The sequence below is a fragment of the Macaca fascicularis genome, chromosome 1 (assembly GCF_037993035.2).
Source record: "Macaca fascicularis isolate 582-1 chromosome 1, T2T-MFA8v1.1".
NCBI lineage: Eukaryota > Metazoa > Chordata > Mammalia > Primates > Cercopithecidae > Macaca > Macaca fascicularis.
This window is the reverse complement of record NC_088375.1, coordinates 61,116,992-61,139,762: the sequence shown is the minus strand read 5'-3', so window position 1 is coordinate 61,139,762 and position 22,771 is coordinate 61,116,992. Positions and strand designations below refer to the sequence as shown.

Here is a 22,771-nt window from a genome sequence, read left to right as displayed (position 1 = left end):
GCTGCAATAAACATACGTGTGCATGTGTCTTTATAGTAGCAGGATTTATAATCCTTTGGATATATACCCAGTAATGGGATGGCTGGGTCAAATGGTATTTCTAGTTCTAGATCCTTGAGGAATCGCCACATTGTCTTCCACAATGGTTGAACTAATTTACACTCCCACCAATAGTGTAAAAGCATTCCTACTTCTCCACATCCTCTCCAGCATCTGTTGTTTCCTGACTTTTTAATGATCACCATTCGTGAGATGGTATCTCATTGTGGTTTTGGTTTGCATGTCTCTGATGACCAGTGATGATGAGCATTTTTTCATGTGTCTGTTGGCTGCATAAATGTCTTCTTTTGAGAAGTGTCTGTTCATATCCTTTGCCCGCTTTTTAATGGGGTTGATTTTTTCTTGCAAATTTGTTTAAGTTCTTTGTAGATTCTGGATATTAGCCCTTTGTCAGATGGGTAGATTGCAAAACTCTTCTCCCATTCTGTAGGTTGCCTGTTCACTCTGATGGTAATTTCTTTCACTGTGCAGAAGCTCTTTAGTTTAATTAGATCCCATTTGTCAAGTTTGGCTTTTGTTGCCATTGCTTTTGGTGTTTTAGTCATGAAGTCATTGCCCATGTGAGGCAGGAGAATCTCTGGAACCAAGGTGGCAGAGGTTGCAGTGACTGGAGATCATTCCATTGCACTCCAGCCTGGGCAACAAGAATGAAACTCTGTTTCAAAAAAAAAAAAAGAAAGAACAAGTATTCTCTTTTCGTTGAGTACTTAAATGTGCCAGGACAATTATAAGTAGCTTATGGATCTCATTTAATCTTCGTAACAACATTTTGAAGTGGGTTATATTCGGGGAAATTGAGGCCTGGTTGAAGTCACTAGCCACCAGGTTGCACAGTGAATAGGTGGGTGGTACAGCTGAGATTAAACCTCCCTAGGCAGCCTAACATCAGAGCCTGAGCTCCTAACCTCTTTGTAGTACTGCTTCACGGTGTTTGCAAACTGAAACCTTATCAGGCAAGAGTCTGACCCAAGCAAAAAGTTATTAATTACTGTACTTCGCAGCCCAAATTACCTTTCAGTTCAACTAACTGATAGTAATGACAATAATGATGCTAATTTGCCCCCCAGTGATTGGCAGTATAACGGGAAGGGATGATTTAGAATCAAAAGCTGAAAAAGACTGGGTGAGAACCGTAATCCCAGCAGTTTGGGAAGCTGAGACAGGAGGATTGCTCGAGGCCAGGAGTTTGAGACTGGCCCGGGCAATATAGCAAGACCCCATCTCTAAAAAAAATAACAAAAAATTAGCCCACACCTGTAGTCCCAGCTACTCGGGAAGCTGAGGCAGGGGTATCACCTGAGACTAGAAGATGGAGGATGCAGTGAGCTGTGATCATACCACTGTACTCCAGCCTGGGCAACAGAGTGAAACCTTGTCTCAAGAAATAAATAAATAAATAGCCAAAGAAAAGAACATAGGTCATTTAATCCAAAGCTCTAATTTTTTTTTTTTTTAGACGGAATATGACTCTGTTGCCCAGGCTGGATTGAGTACAGTGGTGCAATCTCGGCTCACTGCAACCTCGGCCTCCCAGGTTCAAGCAATTCTCCTGCCTCAGCCTCCCAAGTAGCTGGAATTACAGGTGCCTGCCACTATACTCAGCTAACTTTTTGTATTTTTAGTAGAGACGGGGTTTCACCATATTGGCCAGGCTGGTCTCGAACTCTTGACCTTGTGATTCGCCTGCCTTGGCCTCCCAAAATGCTGTGAATACAAGCGTAAGCCACTGCTCCCAGCTTTTTTTTTTTTTTTTTTTTTTTTTTTTGAGATAGAGTCTTGCTTTGTCGCCCAGGCTGGAGTGCAGTGACTCAATCTCGGCTACTGCAACCTCTGCCTCCCAGGTTCAAGTGATTCTCCTGCCTCAGCCTCCTGAGTAGCTGGAACTACAGGCACACGCCACCACACCTGACGAATTTTTGTATTTAGAGTAGAGATGGGGTTTCGCCATGTTGGCCAGGCTGGTCTTGAACTCTTGGCCTCAAGTGATCCATCCGCCTCGGCCTCCCAAACTGCTGGGATTACAGGCATGAGCCACTGCACCCAGCCAACCCCCTAATTTTTTAGACAGAAAAGCTGAGGAACTTGTCCAAACTCACACAGCTAAGTAGGAAGTACCAGGACCACAACCCATACATTCTTCCTCCCAGTCCAGAACTCTTTCTGTTGCACCAATCTTTGTTGGGCCAGGACACCGGAGTCCTCACCTTCCTTACCAAAGGCTCCTTACAGGAGTCAGGCCTACAGAAGTGGGTTTCTTCCTCCTGGGACTTGTTTGTTGCAGCACCAAGGACTCCCCCACCCAGAACTCCTTATCAGGATCCAGGATGGGCTCTTAATCTGCAGTGTGCAGAGCCTTGTCTGCACTCTCTGGGGAGGTGCATTATCATTCAAAAACAGCTGACTGACCACAGGTCTCCCAAGCTGGCACTGCTTACCAAGTGGAGAAGATGGAAGCAGAACAGACCAACCAGTGCCTAGTCCCTGAACACATGAAAGCCACGAACTGCAACTCTTCAAGCAATTTCAGGCCAGAGCCCCTGTACCCCCAGGTAGCCAAGGGGTGTGCTCCAGTTTTACTGAAATTGGTTCATATCTAAAAAGAAAACACATTGCTTGATCACAGAATGCTCTCACGTAAATTGAGGAACTACTAGTTTAGCAAGAGCCGAGACTGGCCCCAAGGCGAATCTGCCGTGCTGTGGCTCCCCTGACTTGAAGAGACAGAAGTGGGTGAAGGGTCCTCTCAGTCTCCAACCTTCCCTGAATTTCAGGCTTTCCACTAAACAAGGAAATATTCTTCATGAGCAAGGCTTTTTAGGAATCAGGAAGATAGATGCTGACTTTGTAGCAAACGCTCAAAAGAGGGTGGGCAAAAATCTCTCAACACTAACCCTGTCCTTACATCCAAAAAAGTAGGTCCTTTCAAGCAAGTGTCTAAGACATTTATTTCAGAAGCTACAAATAAAAGTGGGACTACTCCTTTCAATTAACAACCCCTTGATACAATGAATTTAACCAAATTCTATTTATGATACAAATGACCTGGCCTCCCCTAACCCCATCCCTGGCTCCCCTACCCTCCTCACTCAATACAGGCATAGCACACACAGTCTCCCTGGGCTACCTCCAACATAGCACACCTAGAGAAAACTATATGCTTGTTGATAAAGGTCATGGAGGTATGAAATGAAGTTGGGGGAGTTGTCATTTTATATGAAGCAACATGTGTAAAATTTAGTTTAAATACAGGTCACTGCCCGGTGCAGTGACTCACATCTGTAATCCCAGCACTTTGGGAGGCCAAGGCGGGCGGATCACCTCAGATCAGGAGTTCGAGACCATCCTGGCTAACATGGTGAAACCCTGTCTCTTATACTAAAAGTACAAAAATTAGCCAGGCATGGTGGCGGGCACCTGTAATCCCAGCTACTCCAGAGGCTGAGGCAGGACAATCGCTTGAACCCGGAAGGCGGAGGTTGCAGTGAGCCAAGATCATACCACTGCACTCCAGCCTAGGCGACAAGAGCGAGCGAGACTCCATCTCAAATAAATAAATAAACAAATAAATAAATAAATACAGCTCACCTACAGCCAAGAAAAAACTAGACCAGGTCGGGAATGTACTTGCCCTCAGTGGGAAACTCGGCTTGTGTCAAAAATCTCATGGAAAGAACTCAAAAGTCAGGGAGGATAAAAACTGTTATTTCCTTGCATGTAGCCAAAGGGAGTTATAAATTGGTCACAAACTTTTGGCTCTCACTCCAGTGTTTGCTGTCAGAAGTAGCTGCTCTTTGGCTAACCTGCAGCATTGGCATTCAGCTCCAGTGCATAGATCCTGAGGACTAGCTGCTCTTGTCTAACAAGACAAGTATGGTGGGTAGCAAATGGCAGCCCCAGAGATGACAAGAGCACCTTTACTGGGAATTGCCAACAATCCTGCCTTAGCCTGGGAAGGAGTTCATTACCTGCTGCTTACCAAACCCTGATTATTGAGACAGGCTCTGTCTTAATCATTTTTAATATGTTCAGTGCCTAGCACTTACTGACAATACATGCTTGCTAAATGAATGACTGACTGAATGAATGAATGAAATGAAGGACTGTCAAAAACAAAAAAACAAGATGCATAAGATGGAGATCTGACTAGACTAGGGAATGTTCAGACTAGAACCCTGTTACTTCTAGCATCTTCACAGGGAAATTAGAATCCTCATTAAAGGTGGAAGTAGGCTGGGCATGGTGGCTCACGCCTGTAATCCCAGCACTTTGGGAGGCGAAGGCAGGGGGACCACTTGAGCTCAGGAGTTTGAGACCAGCCTGGGCAACATGGCAAAACCCCGTCCCTACAAAAATTACAAAAATCAGCCAGGTGTGGTGGCACATGCCTGCAGTCTCAGCTACTCAAGAGGCAGAGGTGGGAGAATTATCTGAGCCCAGGAGGCAGAGGTTGCAATGAGCTGAGATTGCACCACTGCACTCCAGCCTGAGCGACAGAACGAGACCCTGTCTCAAAAACAAAACAAAAACAAAAAATAAACACACACACACACACACACACACACAAAAAAAAAACAAAAAAAACAACAAAAACAGGGAAGTAACGAGCTACTTTCCAGGGAAGAGGGGATGCTTGGAAATGGCCCAGCCATACAACCAGATTTTTCTTTTATGCCACCCACATGCTGTAGATTGAGTGCAACTGAGGAGAAATACTATTAAACGCAAAGAAAGGATTTGGATCTGAAAGGGAAACGCAAATGTACAATGTGAGAATTTTATCTTCTCTACGCCACACAAGTTTATCCTGCTACATTTTTATTAAAGTAACAAAAAGGTGTACATTTGTCCATAAGCTGTACATTCTTCCATATAAAAACACTATCATACAATTAGTAACCTTTGTCTTTTCTGTCAGAATAGCTTACAAACATGCTACTATTATTTATTTTTACTTAATAGGAGAGACAGGTCTGCTCAACAGTCCAGCTCGGGGGTTTCGTTGTTTTTAAAGTGAACATCATCAAGAAGAGAAGAGAGACAAGATTAAGCATGAGACCATGGGGCTGCTTCTAAAAAGGCAGGGACCTGTTTGCAGACAAGATGCAAGAACACAGCCTGCAGTGATTCACAGCTTTGTTTCAACCCACAAGCCAGAAAATTAGCTCTTGGGTCTGTGGGCCCAAAGTGAACTTTAAAGCAATAAAGACTGGAAGCAGGGTCTGGGAAGGCAATACAAAATGTGGAGAGTTGAAAAGGAGGCAGAGCTGGCAGGAATGGGTAGGGAGAGTGTTTGGTAAATAGCACCTTTGAGTCAAAATTGAGCAGTTAAGAAATCCAGGAAAGGGGACTGGCTGTGGGGAGGGGAACCTGGGGGTAGAGGAAGTGGGGGAAGATTCCTCACTAAGGGGCAACAGCAGGAGGGTGGCCATCCTGGCCAAATGCCCTAGCCCTGTCCTTCTTCAGGTGATTCGGTTTGGGAAACTTGAGGTCTTTTGAGGACCCCTCATCCATGTCACTGAGAAATTGAAGGAAGGGAGTTTCTTCCCAGTGTAGCTTTCCACTTTTCTCCAACCCACAACAGTAAATATTGCACAAGTCTACGACAAATTTGGATTGTACTGAGAGAGACAGCAACCTTTCCCACAGATGCTCTGAGCACCAGGGAGAAAAAACAGTGCCCAAGGTTTGGCTTTTATTTAGTGTCGGCCCTGCAAGAATACCAAGTAGTCTTGCAGAACATGGGGCACTCTCCCATTCAGCCAAGGAATACATGCAAGGCTGACCAGCCAGCCATCATCCCAAGGAGAGCAGGAGAGATGGTTCCCTAAGCCCACCAGGGCATCAGGAGGTTCCGAGAGCCAGTTTTCCTCCAGACCCTCCTGGGACCCAGGGGGCATATTGCACAGTGACTGAGAACTCTTGTCCTAGAAAATAGGGTAGCTCCACGGCCCGACTGGAAGGGAAGAGGGAGGAGAGGGTGAGAGGAGAGTTGTGCTTTTGAAAAGAAGGCAGTAATAGAGGACCTGGAGTTCCCTGTAGCTTTTGAGCCACCTCTCAAAGGGATCATGGCAGCAGCAACAAGACTTCCATGTGGTTCCAAAAAGAAGAGTTTGGCCAAAAAACATCCCCAGTGGATACTCTTTGGGTCCCAAAATTCCATTGCAAATCACCCCCAAATTATTTGCCACACATACACACAAAGCAGCACTAGCAAAGCAAAGGTTTTGTGCAGAGTTCCCTCCCATCCTAACCCCAGTAACTTCCAGTTCCCTCCTCCCCCCTCAGAAACAAAACAAAACAAAACAAAAACCCCCAAAGCTTTAGATTCCTGGCTGGAGAGCAACATCTATAGGCCCCTGAGGGTAGAATTAGAAACAAGTCATGATTTCAAGAAAAGCTGCTTAGGACAGTAGGAATCAGGAGAGGCCTTTTCACTCTCTGCCCAGGACCTCATTAGAAAATTAAAAGAAATATAAAGTATAATTAAAAAGAAAAAGGAAAAAAAAAAGATAACATAGTATTATTTAAGTCTAGGCATGAATGCCCCTGAGTAATAGAGGAGCCAGGGATGCAGGTGTCTGGCTGGGGGAGACAGAGAGTTCTGAACTTGGCCTCTCTTCCTCCCCCAGGGCAAATCCCAACCTCTCTGTTCACAGTTGCTAATCTTGCTCGCTCCCTCTCCCATCTTCCTGGGGCGCTAGCCAAACGTCTCCCACTTCACCTTGGCTAGGTCTACCCCCTAACAGCTCCCCCTCCTATAGGCAGACACTGGCTCACAGACTCAAGCACACACAACAGTTCTCTCCAAAGGCACCTGGGGAGGCCACTTCCAAGCAGCTCCCTTGAAGGATTTTTTTTCTTAAAAAAAATCTTTTGGTTTTTTTCCTCCTCTTTTCTTAAAAAAAAAAAATAATATATATATAAATAGCTCTTCATTTAAAAATACAGTTCCCCAGGTTGAGGTATGTGGTGGCCTGTTGTCACGGCAGCATGAGCACGGCGGCGCCCAGGGCGGGGGCGGAGGGGTCTAGCTGGAGACCGCCATCACGTAGTTCTTGGAGGGGCTGCTCCGGCCCAGCAGCACTTGGTTCTTGCAGGTGAGGAGCCCACAGGAGGCGGCCACTGGGGCCTCCTCGTACAAGACGCAGATGGAGCCGTCCTCCCCAATGCGGTAGGACACCTCATAGGGGTCCACCCACAGGGTCAGCTCGCTGGGCAGCAGCTGGTGCAGCTGGGGCTGGCTGAGTCCGATCTGGCTGGCCACCCTGCTGATGATGGGGTCCATCTTGTGGTTGATGCGAATGCAGCGGTAGCCCGAGCCCTTGGACGGCTTTTCAGGAAACCAGTGGTGTTTGTAGTGCTCTGTGGAGACAGGACGGGGGGAGATGCCCTGGTTAGAGCAGCTGGGCCATGGATACTACCACAGAGCAGGGAGGAGGGTCAAGGAACAGGAGAGGAAGGGGCCCTTTAAGTAAGGGAGGTGGATTCCTCTGAGTTCCAGGACCCTCTTGCCACTTAGCAGAGAAAATTTTATGGAAGCGGGAGAGATCTGCTTTCCTGCTTCCAGAACGTGTGTGTGTGTGTGTGTGTGTGTGTGTATGTTGGGAGGGGATTCCAGAGCTCTGGGGTACTCTCCAGTGGCCAGTGTATTGCTTTTGGCACACCCCCAGTTTCAGGAGGGAAGGGTGTGACTGGGGCTGGCATGTCCAGGCAGGGCCTCTGGAGACCTGTGAGCTGAAGTTTCAGGGCCAGGAAGGCTGCCAACATTGTTGGGTCCACAGCAAGTAATTGGGCCTCCCACCCTGTGTTCCCTCTGCTTCCTTCAGAAGAGTCAGGGAACCTTCCTTAGCAGTGCCCAAGGGAGTGAAAACTGGGTTGTTTTGATGAAACATCTGTTTTTCTCAGAAGGCAGGGTCTGTGTGGGTGCGTTCCGAGATGGCTATCGCTTCCCCAAACTGACAGCAACCAGCTAGAAACAGCTGGGAGAGAGGTCTCTCCCCAGCCAGCGAGCGGGCTGCTTATCTCTTCACCTCCCAACTCGAAGGCCAGCAGGGCAGGGTCACCAGCTACCAGGCTCTCCTCCCTACCACAATAGGTGGCAGATGGCTAAGGGGAACCAAAGAGAACACAAAGGGGGCCCAAATTCCAACTTGAAGCGAGTCAGCAACCAGTGGACTGCCCCAGGCACAGCGCACCCCGACCGGCAGGAAGAACGGCACTGGGACTCCGAGTTGTTGAAAAGGCTCGACTGCACCTTCTTCCCTCATCGGGACCCCTCGGCCGACCGGGCGGCCCGCAACAACATCCATCGAGGGTCTTAAGATCTCGAGGGTCCAGCGAGGGAGACGAGCCCGTAATGAGACCGGGACATAAGCTGGGGACTCGGGCTGGCACTCCAGGACCAGGGTTTGCGCCTCCGAGAGCGTGGAGGGGCGCGCCCCATCAGAACAGCCACGGGCCGAGACCCGAGCACAGGGTTGGGGAGGAAGACCCAGGAAACTGGGGACTGCGGGCCGCCCCGGGGGTCGGAGGAGGGCCACCGAGTCCCAAAGCTGCTCCTGTGGGTGACCCTGCCGCAGGAGTAAAGGAAAGACGGCCCTGGCAGGAAGGGGGCCGACCCCCGGTGGCGCCAGGCCCCTCGGCACGCGCTCACCTGTGAGTGCCTCCTGGAGCGCCCCGCTGAAGACCTTAAGCCGCTGCTCGCTCACGCAGCCCCGGGTCCTCAGGAGGCTGGAGAGGAAGCCTACGGCGGCGGCGATCTCCGGGAGCATGTCGGTTCCCTTCCCGTGGCTCATGTCGCGCGCGGCTCGGGCTCAGTGAGAGGTCTCGGGTGGGAAGTACGGGTCCACAAGCCAGCGCTGCCCTGGCCGCTGCTCGGGCTCTGCCCGGACTTTCCCCGGGCCCCCTTTTTCAGGAGGTCCAGGGAGGTGGGGACAACCGGTGGCGGCGCTCATTGGCCGCGGCCAACGGATGGGGGCGGGGCTCGGGCCCGCCCCGCCCCGCCCCGCGCTCCGGCGCTCTTCCCCGCCCCCGCCACCCCAGCCCCCGCCCTCGCAGCCTTGGCGGCGCTGAGGTCATCGCTCGCTGACGTCAGTGCTAGGAACCTGCGCCCGGCTGAGCTGAGCGAGACGAGAGGAGAAAGCGAGGCTCGGGGAGGAGGCTCCCGAGTACTCCGCGCCGGGCAGGCCCCGGCCTCGCCTCTCCTCCCATTTTTAAGGCTCGGGTTAGAGGCCACCTCCTCCGAGAAGCCTTCGGTGACACCACCAGAAGGCTTCCCAGAACCGTTCCCAGGTGGTTCCCCTTTCGGATTCCCACAGCATTTTCCAACCATACACGGTCAGAACCACTCACCAGGACGTGTTGTCACCATTTTACCTCTTTGCCTCGTCTCTTAACTAGATGAAATGGGTTCCTCTTGGCTCTTTGGAAAGGGAGGCTGTCTTCTGCTTATTTCCGTAGTAATCCCACCTCCCACAACAAGTTCCGTTCTGCAGCAATGCCTTTTCTCTTGCTGAGAAACATTCAAGTCTAAGTTTTATGGTGGATAGGGGTAGGGGGTGTGTTGCAAGACTTTTGTCTTCTTAACTTATTTTTCTAGTTCTCACTTTCCTTAAGTGCTAATTTTTTTGAATTAGTAGTCTGCTCTCAACTGTACATATTTTTCCGTCCACTCCCTCCTTCCCCAGCCGTCTTCCTTCCTTATTGTGGATTGGACCTTCTCGAGAAAGAATCCGGCCTCAGTCTCCCTCTTCCACACTCAGGGACCGCCACCATCACAGGTACTCGGTGGATGCCTTCCGAATGGGGATAACTTCTACCCAACACCCCGAAGCCTGGCCCAGGGTCTGGCATACAGATGCCCAGTGTTTGTAAGGTGACTCAAACCCAATGGCCTCTGTAAATTCCTATTTTCCTTGAACTCTGAGCCCTCTGACCACCTTCTGGAAGCAGTGTCCCTGTCCTTTTTCCTTATGCCCCAGGCTTCTCCACCCCACTGCCTGGCTGTGCTGGCCCTGGATCCCTTCCTGCCCCGTTCCCCACACTATGTCTCCTCAGTCCTCCTCCCTTTTCTCTAGGCTGCCTTTCCTTGGAGAGGTCCTATGCATGTAGTCTGCCTTGATGTTTACTGTTTTACAGTGACTTTTCTCATCTGCACAGTCTGTCCTCCTGTCTTTCCATCCTGCTTCTGTTCCCACCAGCTCTGTCCTCTCCCTCAGATGTCCAGCCACCACCTCAATGTGAGCGGAAGCCCATTGTCTTCTCCAAAGCTAGCTCCCTCTTGATCTCCATTTCTGTCAGCCATACCATCATTTCCCAGTCACTCTGTACAGAAAGGTCAGCCTCTCCTTGTACTTTGCTCCCCAGATCCAGTCCCCAAATCGGTTGCTTCTTTCTGTCTAGATGGTTGCAGTGGATTCCATCCAGTCCCATCCCCAGGCCACCCTTCCCACTGTTAGTGGAGTTCCCTTGGTAAAATACTTAATTCCCTAGCTCTTCTCTTGATCAGGTCATTCCGAAACATCCCCTCCCAGATTGGTCTACTAATTCCAGTCCAGACTCCTTTGCCTAATGTTTAAGACCCTTCATAATTTAGCCCCATCTACCTTTTTAGGTTTCTGCTACTTTGTGTTCCAGGGTCACTCTTCTCACTGCCCTCTAAGTATCACAGCGAATCTACAGCCTGGATCCCTCAACAGTTTGCCCATGATCCCCATCTCTGCCCTGTAACGTGGTCCCCATTCCATGCATGCCTGAACATGCATGACCTTGCTGCTCCGTGGCTTATGTCCTTATCTCCTGCATACATCATTGTCTCTACCACGCCCCACCCCCACCTCAATCTCTCACACTGCTGAAGGTACAGTGTAATATTGGTCTTCCACCTTGAAAGCCTATGCTGACCATTCTCTCGAGGCTGAGTTAGTCATCCATACCATTCACTGGGCATTCACAATCTATCATTTGGCATTGTTAGTGATCTTTTTAGAGACTCAACCACAGTTTGCAAGTTACTTGAAAACAGGTTACTATGCTCACATGTCCCACATTTCTGGGACAATTCAGAATTCAAATATGCTGCTCTACTGCTTCATATAACAAATCAAAACGACCCCAAATTCTAATATTTTGGCATTAAACGTATCTCTTAGACGGCCTCTTTCACTGGCTTCTCCCCAAACGCTGGATCAGGCCAGATGAGGCCATTACTTCTCCTCACTGAGGGGAAAGAATTATTTGTTACAGGAAACAGGGCTGACCCTGGAAACAAGTTAACTTAAAGATATACCAAACCATACAGACCAGGTGTCAGCAAGGCCAGAACTGACCAAGGTCAACCACTAAGGAAGTCAGGGAAATAGGTCAAGATATAGACAGCTATATAGGGTCATTCAGCACCTAAATCTGAAAACACCAACCATCTTCCTGGGTATGTCTGTGACAGGGGTGAGTCGTAGGAGATGCCTAACATCTCTTGCAACTGCACTGCTGAAAAAAATATTGTGGTAGCCCCTCACCTGTTTTTTGCTTTAGAAAATAGAATTCTGTCCTTATGTAGATTTTTCTGTCACTCACCAGGCCACACAGTGAATTCTCAAGAGAACCAGGACTGGGACCAAATTTTCTGACTTCAAGTATGGGACCTTTTCATTAGACTGTGGTGCCCTTCTGCTGCTGTTGCATGGGCCGCCGTCCTACAGAGCTGTCATTGCAGATGATGTAGTGAATGGGACAGGAGCCGGGAGGCTGGAACCCTTTGTCTCCACCGTTACCCGGGGTGTGTCTTGGCCTCCTCATTGGTGATTAGTTTGTGAACTTTGTGTAGGGCAGAGATGATCCATAAATACCAGAAGGCAGTGCCCCCGCTTTCTCCTCTTTTCTTTTTCTTTTTTTTTCTTTTTTTTTTTTTTTTTAGATGGGATCTCGCTCTGTCATCAGGCTGGAGTGCAGTGGCCTGATCTCAGCTCACTGCAACCTCCGCCTCCCGGGTTCAAGCAATTCTCCTGCCTTAGCCTCCCAAGTAGCTGGGACTACAAGCATGTGCCACCATGCCCAGCTATTTTTGTATTTTTAGTAGAGGTGGGGTTTTATCATATTGGCCAGGATGATCTCGATCTCTTGACCTCGTGATCCACCCACCTCGGCTTCCCAAAGTGCTGGGATTACAGGTGTGAGCCATTGTGCCCAGACTCTCCTCTTTTCTTTCTATACACAAGCCTAGGGAGAGGAAGCTTAATTTATCTCACATTCAAAGTTCCCAAGTCAATATACAGCGTAGCCGGGTGTGGTAGCTCATGCCTGTAATCCCAGGACTTTGGGAGGCTGAGGCAGACTGATCATTTGAGGACAGGAGTTTGAGACCAGCCTGGCCAACATGGCGAAACCCAGTCTCTGCTAAAAATAAGTAATAATAATAATAATAATAATAATAATAAATTAGCTGGGTGTGGTGGCGGGCGCTGGTAAAGCCTACTCCAGAGGCTCAGGCAGCAGAATCGGTTGAACCCAGGAGGCAGAGTTTGCAGTGAGCCGAGATCACGACACTGCACTCCATCCTGGGCAACAGAGTGAGAATCCATCTCAAAACATAAAAAATAATTAATTAAAAATATACATATGCATACGGTGTAATTGTACTCAACTCTGGATTTAGGTTCTCAATCAATTTCTGAACAAATACATTATAGTAGTCCCAATTGTTTTTGAAATTTCCTGAAACTGCTCTTAAATTGCTAGGACTAGAATCCTTAGAAGCTCTAAAAGTCAAGCTGTCACCCCTGCTTTTTTTCTTTGCATGTTGCCTGTTGCTTCCCATTCCTTGGTATAATCAAGGTGCTGTTTGAGCAGCAAGATAAGGAGAATGGGTCGCCTCTCCCTCCCCACCTGTCCTTCCTGCTTCTCTTTCTCCATTCCTGCCCTTCCTCCTCCTCCTCTTCCTCCTCATTCTTCTCTCCCTCCCTCCACTTCCACCCAAGGGTCTTGGGTTGAATTTTGAACTTTAAATGTTGACATGTGCTGACCAGTGACTTCACCCACTGAAGAGGGGGAATGGGGTGGTAGAAGTGAGGGTGGACTTCATTTATGCCTCATCTGGACCAGAACTTCTGTCCCATTTGACCTCAGACCTATTGATTCCTCTAGTCCTGGTTGCTCACCTCGCCTACTTGGATGGCCCACCTGTGTGACCCACTCAGGAGTGGCCCACTTGCTCTCTTCAGACCATATTCCCATTCAGAAGTGGGTCCCACTCCTCAGGCCTCTGTGCTGGCGCTGTTTGTGGGGTTAGCATGCAGCCCTGCTCTCCATTTCCAGCTCAGAAGCAACTGGATCTTTGTAAGTAATTTCTGTCTTTCCCAGAGCCCTGTTGGGCCTGTGGGGACTTGGCTTGGTTGCCTCAATTTTCTGAGCACAGGTAGAAACCTGAGGTTGAGTGAGGCAGGCAGAGGCTGGGCTGAGATATTCTAGGAGGATAACATCAGGTCATTTCTACACCATGCAGAGTGTATTTTTTGTTGGTCTGTGTGTGTGTGTCAGTGTGGTTAGGGAGTTATTAGTATATATATTTGAGTGAGCATACATACTTAGATTGCACTTGGGCTCTGATGTGTGTGGGTAGCAGGGAATATGGATATGTGTTCGCTATGTTAATAAGCACATACAATGGTATCTGTTGAAGAAGGACGTCTTGTGAAATGTTATGATAGAGTGTACATTTTGGTGGAGTATGTCTGAGTATAGCTGGTGCAAATACTAATTTGATCTTTCCTCTTAACAGACCTCATTGGTGACAACTTGACTGTGCTGACCAGAGCTGATAAGAAACATCACCCGGGGAAGACCAGCTGCCTCTTCCTCACTTCCTAATCAGGGTGGAAATACTGCTAAATATATCACAACTCTTTGCAAGCATCATTGGGTAACGATCAGGACATCTTTGGGGGTTCACTATCAGTTTCTCACAAAGTTGAACCTTTCAAGGTCAGTTCTAGGCCAGCCAGTCTGGGAGTCATTCTTTAGAATCAGAAGAGAATTTAAGAAGAGGAGAAAATGACATTGTCTCTAAAACCTGCTAATGAGAACTACAGGAAGGTAGCTATTTTTAATATTTCTGGTTTGAACCCCTTCCTCCACCCCAGAATGAACTGAGAGTAGGGACAGAAATAGATAATGCAAAGATGATTAGGGTTGAGGGTAAGCAGAAAACTACCCATCTAGACTGAAGGAAGGCTTGCTAACACATCAGTAAGCAAACAGCTTTCTAATCTGCAGGTAACAAGTTTTACATCCCTGAGGACACTTTTTGAGATGGGACTTTGTTGTTTTTTGTTTTTTTGAGGCAGAGTCTCGCTCTGTCACCCAGGCTGGAGTGCAGTGGTGCGGTCTTGGCTCACTGCAACTTCTGCCTTCCGGGTTCAAACGATTCTCCTGTCTCCGGCCTCCCAAGTAGCTGGGATTACAGATGCACACCACCACCCCAGCTAATTTTTTTTTGTTGTTGTATTTTTAGTAGAGATAGGGTTTCATCATGTTGGTCAGGCGGGTCTTGAACTCCTGACCTTGTGATCTGCCCTCCTTGGCCTCCCAAAGTGCTAGGATTACAGGCGTGAGCCACCGCGCCCAGCCTGGGGCTTTTTGAGACCCTACTGAAGGCTGAAGAAGAGTGTGGAAGCTAAAGAGTAACCCATTCCACCACTTGTTCTGAAGATAGAAGAAGCAAAAAAAGATTAAATTGTACAAAAAGCACTTAAATTAGACAACAGAAGAATGTCCTGATACAAAGTAAGTGTCCAAGATGTGTTAAACAAGATGCCCACTCCAGCCAGGACTCAGACACTCCTGGGTAGAGAGCATCTTCACAGTTTGGGATGAAAGTGACTACACGGAGTGGTGGAGTGAAGGCTGCAGGCCCCTCCCCAAGGTGGCATCTAACCCCGGAGGTATCAGGACCTCAGAGGCTACCCACATGATTTCCAGCTGATGAGCAGAAATAGCCGTGGCAGGTGCAGGCTTCACTTGCTGCCACCAACTTGGGAGCTCACCAAACACCCAGTGGCCAAAAGCACCAGGGTCTCTCTAAGCCCCGGGCTCACCGCCAGGCAAGCTTGGGTGCTTGGGAGGGCCATGGTTCTTCACAGTGCAGCCCCTGGATTTCTTCTCAATTCACTCAACTCTCTCTCCTGAATCCCATCTGTGCAGCTCGGAAGTCACAAATTGGAACCCCTCAAGGCAAAGCTGAACATAGATACAAATGGTTTTGTCTGTGTAGTGTTTAAGCACTTAAAAAATTCGTTGTGAACATTTAATAATTAGGAAGTGTCAAAATGAAAACATCTAGAATTTCTCTGTAAAAACCAGAAGATCTGTTAACACTGATCCCACACTTCTATTTGGCAATGACTGGCCCCTAAGACAGGGAGTATGTCCTCTAGCTCACCACAGTCTCCACCATTACCTACTGCATCCCTGCTGAGACAAAGTGGTACTTGCCATTTAGTAAGGATGAATGCTGTTTTGTTTTTTTTTAATTATACTTAATCCTCATTTACATTACCTGCCTTGATTCTGGAGGTATTTGAATTTACATCTCCTCATAAAGAATAAATCTCAAAATCGTCATCTCTAATTTCACCTTTATTACAGAGCTTCCAATTCATTTTTTTTCCAATTGACAGGTGGACACCTTTGGAGCATTTTTCTGGTGTTTCAGTCTCAACATGTAACAGATCAAAGATACTTCTCTCTCTTCTTCCTTGTTTCTTAGTTCTTTCTTTCTCTCCATAGTATTACCCTTCTTTTTTCTGCTTTAAAAACCTTCAATAGCGTCCCATTGCCTGTAGTACTAATTAAAAATGTCTCATCTGACATTCAAATGGCTGCGTACCAAGGGGCCTTAGGATACCCATTCAGATCACCCGGGAAGTCTGATAAAAATTCAGTTCATGCAGCCTCTCCCTGAGATTCCGGACCCCACCCACCTCAAACTACTGAATCAGATATTCACTATGTGTGTGTATATGTATATATTTATATAACTACGTGTGTGTGTATATATTATATATATATATATATATATATTTTTTTTTTTTTTTGAGACGAAGTCTCACTCTGTCACCCAGGTTGGAGTGCAATGGCGAGATCTCAGCTCACTGCAACCTCTGCCCACCCGGGTTCAAGTGATTCTCCTGCCTCAGGCTCCCGAGTAGCTGGGATTACAGGCACCTGCCACCACGCCTGGCTAATTTTTGTATTTTAAGTAGAGATGGGGTTTCACCATCTTGGCCAGGCTGGTCTTGAACTCCTGACCTCGTGATCCACCCACCTCAGCCTCCCAAAGTGCTAGATTACAAGTGTGAGCCACCTCGCCTGGCCTTTAGTTATTAGGTATATGAGAGGTAATTTATAGGAAGCACCTAGCATAGTACCTAAATATTACAGATGCTCAGCAAACCATATCTCATAATTGCCAACTGTCAGAAGCAGGCTTTTCAGAAATCATCTACACAAAAATTTTAATTCTTCAGATGAAGAAAAGAAAGCTGTGAGATGAAAAAAAAAATGTCCAAAGTCACACAGCTACTAGTGGCGAGGCTAGGACTAGAACCTAGATCTCCCACCTAGTCCAGGACCCTTTCCATTAGGCCAGACTCCCATCATGTGACCCTGGCTTTATTCATGTATTTACTTACTCAAGGAATATTTATTGGGTTCCCCTGGGAGCCAGCGGTGGACTGTTGTGGGTTTGGGAGTTGGTGTTAGCATTCCAGGTGTCTATCTGGGGGCGAGGGCTGGAGGCTGAGTGCATGAGATGGTCACTTGGAGACACACGGAGCCCAGGAGCAGGATGAGTTCAGCTACTCACATAGAAGTTGATATTTCCTCAGGTGGCAGCAGGAATTTAGAGTACAGAGAAAGGCCCTGAGCCTCGCAGCGGCCAAGAGGGCCCATGATGATGAGACAGTGGGGTAAATGAACTTCGGAGAAAGGCACGAGGAATGACGGCAGGGAAAGGCTAACACAGAGCAAGAAAGCATTGGTCCCTGCCGCCTCATCCTGAGGGGTGTTGGGTAAGGCAGAAAAACAGGTTTCTCTTGACACAGCCCGTTTGAGGGAATGCCAGGAGATGGAGAAAATGCTTGGAGGGGATGAGGATATAGGGGACTTTTCTGGGCCCAAAGGGGGCTCAATGAAAGGGTTTGGAAAGGAGGGTGGTGAGAGTCAGACTAGCACAGAGCACGCCCACAGTGGAATGGGGATGAGAACATGTGCCCTTCGGACAGTGACCAGCATCCAAAGAGGGAGAGTGAGGATGTTAGGCTTGGCTGGGCCTTGGAGGTGGCAACCAAACACAGGGTTCCAGGAGAGAGGCCTGGCAACTGAGATATGAGACCCAGAGTGCTGGACAGGGCAGAGAAAGACAATCTCCAGGGAACTGCCACTTCTGCTCTCAGAGGCCAGCCACTGCCTTGACGACTGCAGAGTGGTCTCCGTGTCTTGCAGGGACAGGGCCTCCAGGGTCCTGGATGCAGGCTGTGTGCTCCCCTAACTCACCTCTTTATCCTGCACTACTCTGCATCGCATTGGCCCACACAGGCCCACTCTACCGCTTCTGGGAGGGAGGGGCTGGAAACTGTTAGGAATTCATCAAGCTTATAACTAAAGCTGACTCCATGCCAGGCCCCATCTGGGGAAGGAATCTGCTCCCCCAAAGGCATGTATTCCCCTGAGGGTTGCTCCTCAGCTGCTGTGCCCTACTAACCCACTAGTGTCTGTGGGAAGAGGAATGATCTGGACTTCTCACCCTCCTTTGCCAGCCTGGCTGTGTGGTCAGGGAAGAGTGAAGACAAGAAGGATGGCTGGGGGTACAGGAGAGAGAGTGAAGAGAGGATGAGGCGGGAGCTGGGGAGAGGGGGGAGACGTGGACAGATGGCCAGACCAATATTTGGCTGGAAAGGTCCCTAGTGATGTGTTTTTGTTTCTGCGACTCCCTCGGTGTATCAGGAGCAAAAGGATGGGAATGATCTGCTAACAGTCTGTTGTCCTGGAGGTCCCCCCAAGAATGTGACCTCCCACACCTTCTCCCTCTAGGCCTTCTCCTATGATAGGAGAAGGTGTGACTGAAAGTGCCGGAAACTCACAGGGGAACACATGGACTTGGGACAGAAGCAGATCTGAAGCTGAATTTATTGCCTCTTTCCCAAATTTAGAAGACAGACATGTTGTAAACCCTCCTCATCCTCACTCCCAGGGGCCCAGGATAAATCCCCTTTATCTCCAGACGAAAAACAAGAGAAGAGGCCCTGGACCTATTGGAGCTTCCCCAGATGTTGTTTTGGCAGAGCCGTAATGGGGCTGGGCCTCCTGGGGCTGAGTGTCTGGGGCAAGCAGGAAGCTGGCATCACAGCTGTGACAGCCAGAGACCACCCGGGGGGCAGGGGCTGAAGGGTGGAGGAAGACAGATTCAGAAAGGAGGATATGAGAAAGAGTCTAAAGAAGAGGTACTGCAGCTTCTCACCTGCAGCCTCCTGGCTCTCGGCCTGAGGTGCTTCTCTCCTGCACCATGGACTCAGGTCTGGGGCAGGTCAAGCATTTTTCCATCTATGTGGTTTGGAGGAAGGGACCAGGAGAAAGGGAGAGATGGTTGGACTTCTATAAGCCTTAGTTTGCTTATATGTAACAAACGAGTATTGGGCTAGGAGACCTACCCTGCCTCTTAATCTGTCATCTATGGTTCACATTGACAACTCCTTGGGTCCTAGTGGAATACGTGATCACCTGCTAGCAAGAGAGGATTTTCCTGATTAGGTGACAGATATCCTGGAGCCCTACTTCCTGAGCGGATCCCATATCCAATTACTGGCCCAGTCCTGTCAGTCATCCTTTTGAAATACCTTCTACTCAGCATCACCGAAACCACCAACCGTTAGATGTTCTTGGATAGTTTCAGCAGTTCCCTAAGTGGTCTCTTTGCCCGAAGCGCTTCCCTTCCTGCCCTTCCCTCAGTCCACACTCTGCTGTCAGAGCTCCTAAACTACAGGTATGTCTTGTCTCTTTCATGCTTAACAGCTTTGAAGGCTCTCTACAGTTGAAAGTTTAATTCTTGGTTTGGCCTTCAAGGCCTTTACAATCTGGCCCAACCTCTAAGCTCAGTTAACCCATTCTCAGTGTTTCTCAAATACATACTTTGCACTTTCATACCATTGTGCCTTTGTAGTTTTAACAGTGAGGTCTTGCCATGTTGCCCAGGCTCCGGAGTGCAGTGCTTCTTCACAGGCATGACCATAGCTCCCTACAGCATCAAACTCCTCACCTCAAGCGATCAACCTGCCTCCGCCTCCTGAGTAGCTGAGTGCCCAGCTCATTGTACCTTTACTCATGTTATTTGCTCTGCCTGAAATTCTCTCTGTTCAGCTCTTTGTCCATCAAAAAGCTGACTGATTATTCAAGACTGGCTTCTATATTGTCTCCTGTGTGAAGTCTTCCTGGATTCACCATCACTCCATCTCCCTACTGGAATGAATCACTTCCTCCTCTGTGCACACATATATAAATATATATATACACACACACACATATGTATATACTCATATCCCAGTGTTACAGTTCATTGTGTAGACTTGTGAGATTGTGATTTCTTGAAGGCAAACACTGGGTTATACATTTATACTTCAGTGTCTGGCACATACTTTGGCCTCCAGCACACAGTGGGTACTCAGTGAAAACAGTATTCTTCCCACATTATTGAAGAAAAAAGTAAGGCACATATAGGGCAATGGACATGTCAGGAAAGTCTCTAAAAAGGAGGCTGGGGTGGTGGGGGGTAGTGGGCTAGGGAAGGGTGGGAAAGGATTCTAAATCCTACTTCTTCCATCCCTTCCACTGAGAATAAGTTTGGGGAGGAGTGGAGAGGAATCTTTATTTAGATTATGAATGGGTGGTCTGAGCTGCTTGTTATGATATATTAGTCTTTTTTTTTTTTTTTTTTTGTGACAGGATCTCACTCTGTTGCTTAGGCTGGAGTACAGTGGTGCAGTCTCGGCTCACTGCAACCTCCATCTCCCATATTCAAGTTATTCTCCTGCCTCAGCTTCCTGAGTAGCTGGGATTACAGTTGTGCACCACCACACCTGGCTAATTTTTGTTATTTTTAGTAGAGATGGGGTTTCACCATGTTGGCCAGGCTGGTCTCGAACTCCTGACCTCGAGTGATCTGCCCACTTCGGCATCCCAAAGTGCTAGGATTATAGGCACCTGGCCTTATATCAGGCTTGTTTTGATGATGACTGGCCCTGATGGCATATAATTATGCTTTTTTATTTTGGTGTCCCCAGATGGGCTAATTAAATTTTTGAACTGACATATTCCTTCTAGTGTGGTGGGCAGAGCACATCCCTTGGAGCCACACTGGCTAGGTTCAAAGATAGCACACTTCCTAGCTGTGCTATCTTAGGCAAGTTATTGAAGCTCTCTGTGCCTTAATTTTTTATCTGTAAAATGAGATTAATAGTAATTCTTACCTCTTAGAGTTGTTGGGAGATTCAAATGAGTTTACAATACTTAGAATAGTGTCTGGCATATAATAGTGGTCAGTACATGTTAACTATTATTACTTATCACTTATACTTTGCTTACTTCCAAGAAGAATTTGAGATAGCTTAAAATATTAAACCACATAGAGGATAATTATATGTGTGTATTCGTATTATATTAAAGATCAGAAGTGAATTGGTAGTAGGAGGGAGAAAGAGAAAGATAAATTGTTTCAAACTTGTTTGAATCAGTTACTTCTTTGACACCTAAATTTATCTTTGAACTTCCGGGAAGCCAAGGTAAAAAGGGAAATACCTGCATTATATAGTTTTCATTGTGAAATATAAGAAAGCATTCAAGTTAGCCTGTTAAAACCCACCCCCAGCAGCCTGCTCCATCCACACATTCCTCAAGAAGAAATTTATGATATGAATCCCTATATTGGAATAATTGGAGCCAAGGAATCTGAAGTTGTTCTCAGCTGGCATTTAGTATCTTCCTCAATTGGGTTTACCTTTAATAAAAGAGCCCATAATGACAACAGAAGTAATCAGGATAATGGCTGGGATAGTAGCAACCAATATCATCTCTACATTTCTTTCTATCCTTATTTCAGGATTTCCTTCCTTCTCTCTTGGCTCAGGAACTCTCTGAGGTCAGGGGTTGAGCCTCGCTCGGTCAAACAGTCAGGTGGCCCCAGGTGGTTTCAGCTGCCTCCGTGCAGCATTAGAGTTATGTAGAAGCAAGGTGGAACCCATGGCAAAAACTCTTGAGGTGAATGGAGACAGGAAGGTTATAAGGTATGTCTAAGAGAGCTTTGAGACGATTGAGCTCCCAACATGTAACAGAATGATTATTTCAGTGGGAATGGGTAAGCTCCTAGAAAGATAACAACTCTCTGTCTCCTACCATTTGAATTCAGAGGACTCTATTGTAAGTCAATATCCTTATATAAAAACATTGCATAAGTCCAGGAAGACCACCACCATGATCCTCCAACCTGACCTGCCAGGCTTAAAAACAGCGGCTCTGCGGGGCAAGGTGGCTCAAACCTGTAATCCCAGCACTTTGGGAGGCTGAGGCGGGTAGATCTTCTGAGGTCAGAAGTTCAAGACCAGCCTGACCAACATGGAGAAACCCCGTCTCTACTAAAATTACAAAATTAGCAGGGTGTGGTGGTGCTTGCCTGTAATCCCAGCTACTCAGGAGGCTGAAGCAGAAGAATCGCTTGAACCCAGGAGGCGGAGGTTGCAGGGAGCCGAGATCGTGCCATTGCACTCCAGCCTGGGCAACAAGAGTGAAACTCCATCTCAAAAAAAAAAAATATGGCTCTTTGCCTAAGAACTTACACACTCAGAAGCTTTGGACCTATCTCGTTGAATTCTTCACGTTCAGAGGTGTGGGTGGGGATTAGAGCTGAAATACTCCGCAGAAGAAAACAAGAGAAATCTCTATTTTTGTTCCTGAGAGAGAGGAGCAAAAAAAAGGGGGTTGAGTAACCTTAAAATGGTGTTAGGAGGGCCTAGAGCCTGTGTGAGAGAGGAAGCTGAGGGAAGTTTAAAAACAGAAATGCCCAATGTTTCCTTTCTGAGCTGTTTACATTTTTGTGAAATTAACCCCCTCAGGAGACCCCAATCTTCACTAACGCCCATGATGCACGTACAGACCTTGTAAGGAGTTCGTATGAAGAAGCAAGAGACAGGGCTGACACGGATCACAACAGTGAGTGCTCAGGCTCAGCAGGATTACTCCTAAATGGAACTGGCTTGAGATCCCAAAGCCAGAGGCATTGATGAGAAGGAATATCTTCCCCACCCTCCATCCCCACTTCCAGGGGAATCTGGAATATTTTGAGGAAGACTGTTGGGTCACCCATCGATCTTCAAATAAAACATGAAACCAATCTTGCCCAGCGCCTAAAGAGCAGTTGGCCACAGCTGACAAACAGTTTACCCAGCGGGAGCATGGAATTAGGTGTCACCTTCAATGCCTGATGTTTAATGAGGACAACCATCTCCAAAGGGAGGTTACCTGCCTGCCCACTGTGCAGTCTACTTCTAGGCAACCTAGCACAGTCCTCCCTCAGAGGGGGTTCCATGGGGCTCATTGAAGACAGTGAGTGGGGAGGAAAATCCTGCAGAAATTTACCATGTCTGGCTGGCCCTATGGCCCACTGCCATTTACA

At 47.8% G+C, this 22,771-nt stretch overlaps 1 protein-coding gene and 2 long non-coding RNA genes across 3 annotated transcripts; 2 read left to right on the top strand and 1 right to left on the bottom strand.

The window, feature by feature from the left end:
- Positions 1–4,858: 4,858 nt before the first annotated feature.
- BTG2 (BTG anti-proliferation factor 2) lies at positions 4,859–8,943 on the bottom strand. Its single transcript, XM_005540488.3, has 2 exons — positions 8,714–8,943; positions 4,859–7,422 (listed from the first exon to the last, which is right to left on the bottom strand). Exons 1-2 carry the CDS (start codon positions 8,853–8,855, stop codon positions 7,088–7,090), a joined length of 477 nt encoding a protein of 158 aa, XP_005540545.1. The 5' UTR covers positions 8,856–8,943; the 3' UTR covers positions 4,859–7,087.
- A 4,257-nt stretch (positions 8,944–13,200) lies between these two features.
- Positions 13,201–15,675, top strand: LOC141409734 (uncharacterized). The gene is made up of 2 exons (XR_012431698.1): positions 13,201–13,392; positions 13,835–15,675. It is a non-coding gene; the product is annotated as an uncharacterized lncRNA (long non-coding RNA).
- Positions 15,676–18,946: 3,271 nt separating this feature from the next.
- On the top strand, positions 18,947–22,489 carry LOC135968554 (uncharacterized). Its single transcript, XR_010583430.1, has 2 exons — positions 18,947–19,093; positions 22,212–22,489. It is a non-coding gene; the product is annotated as an uncharacterized lncRNA (long non-coding RNA).
- Positions 22,490–22,771: the final 282 nt, after the last annotated feature.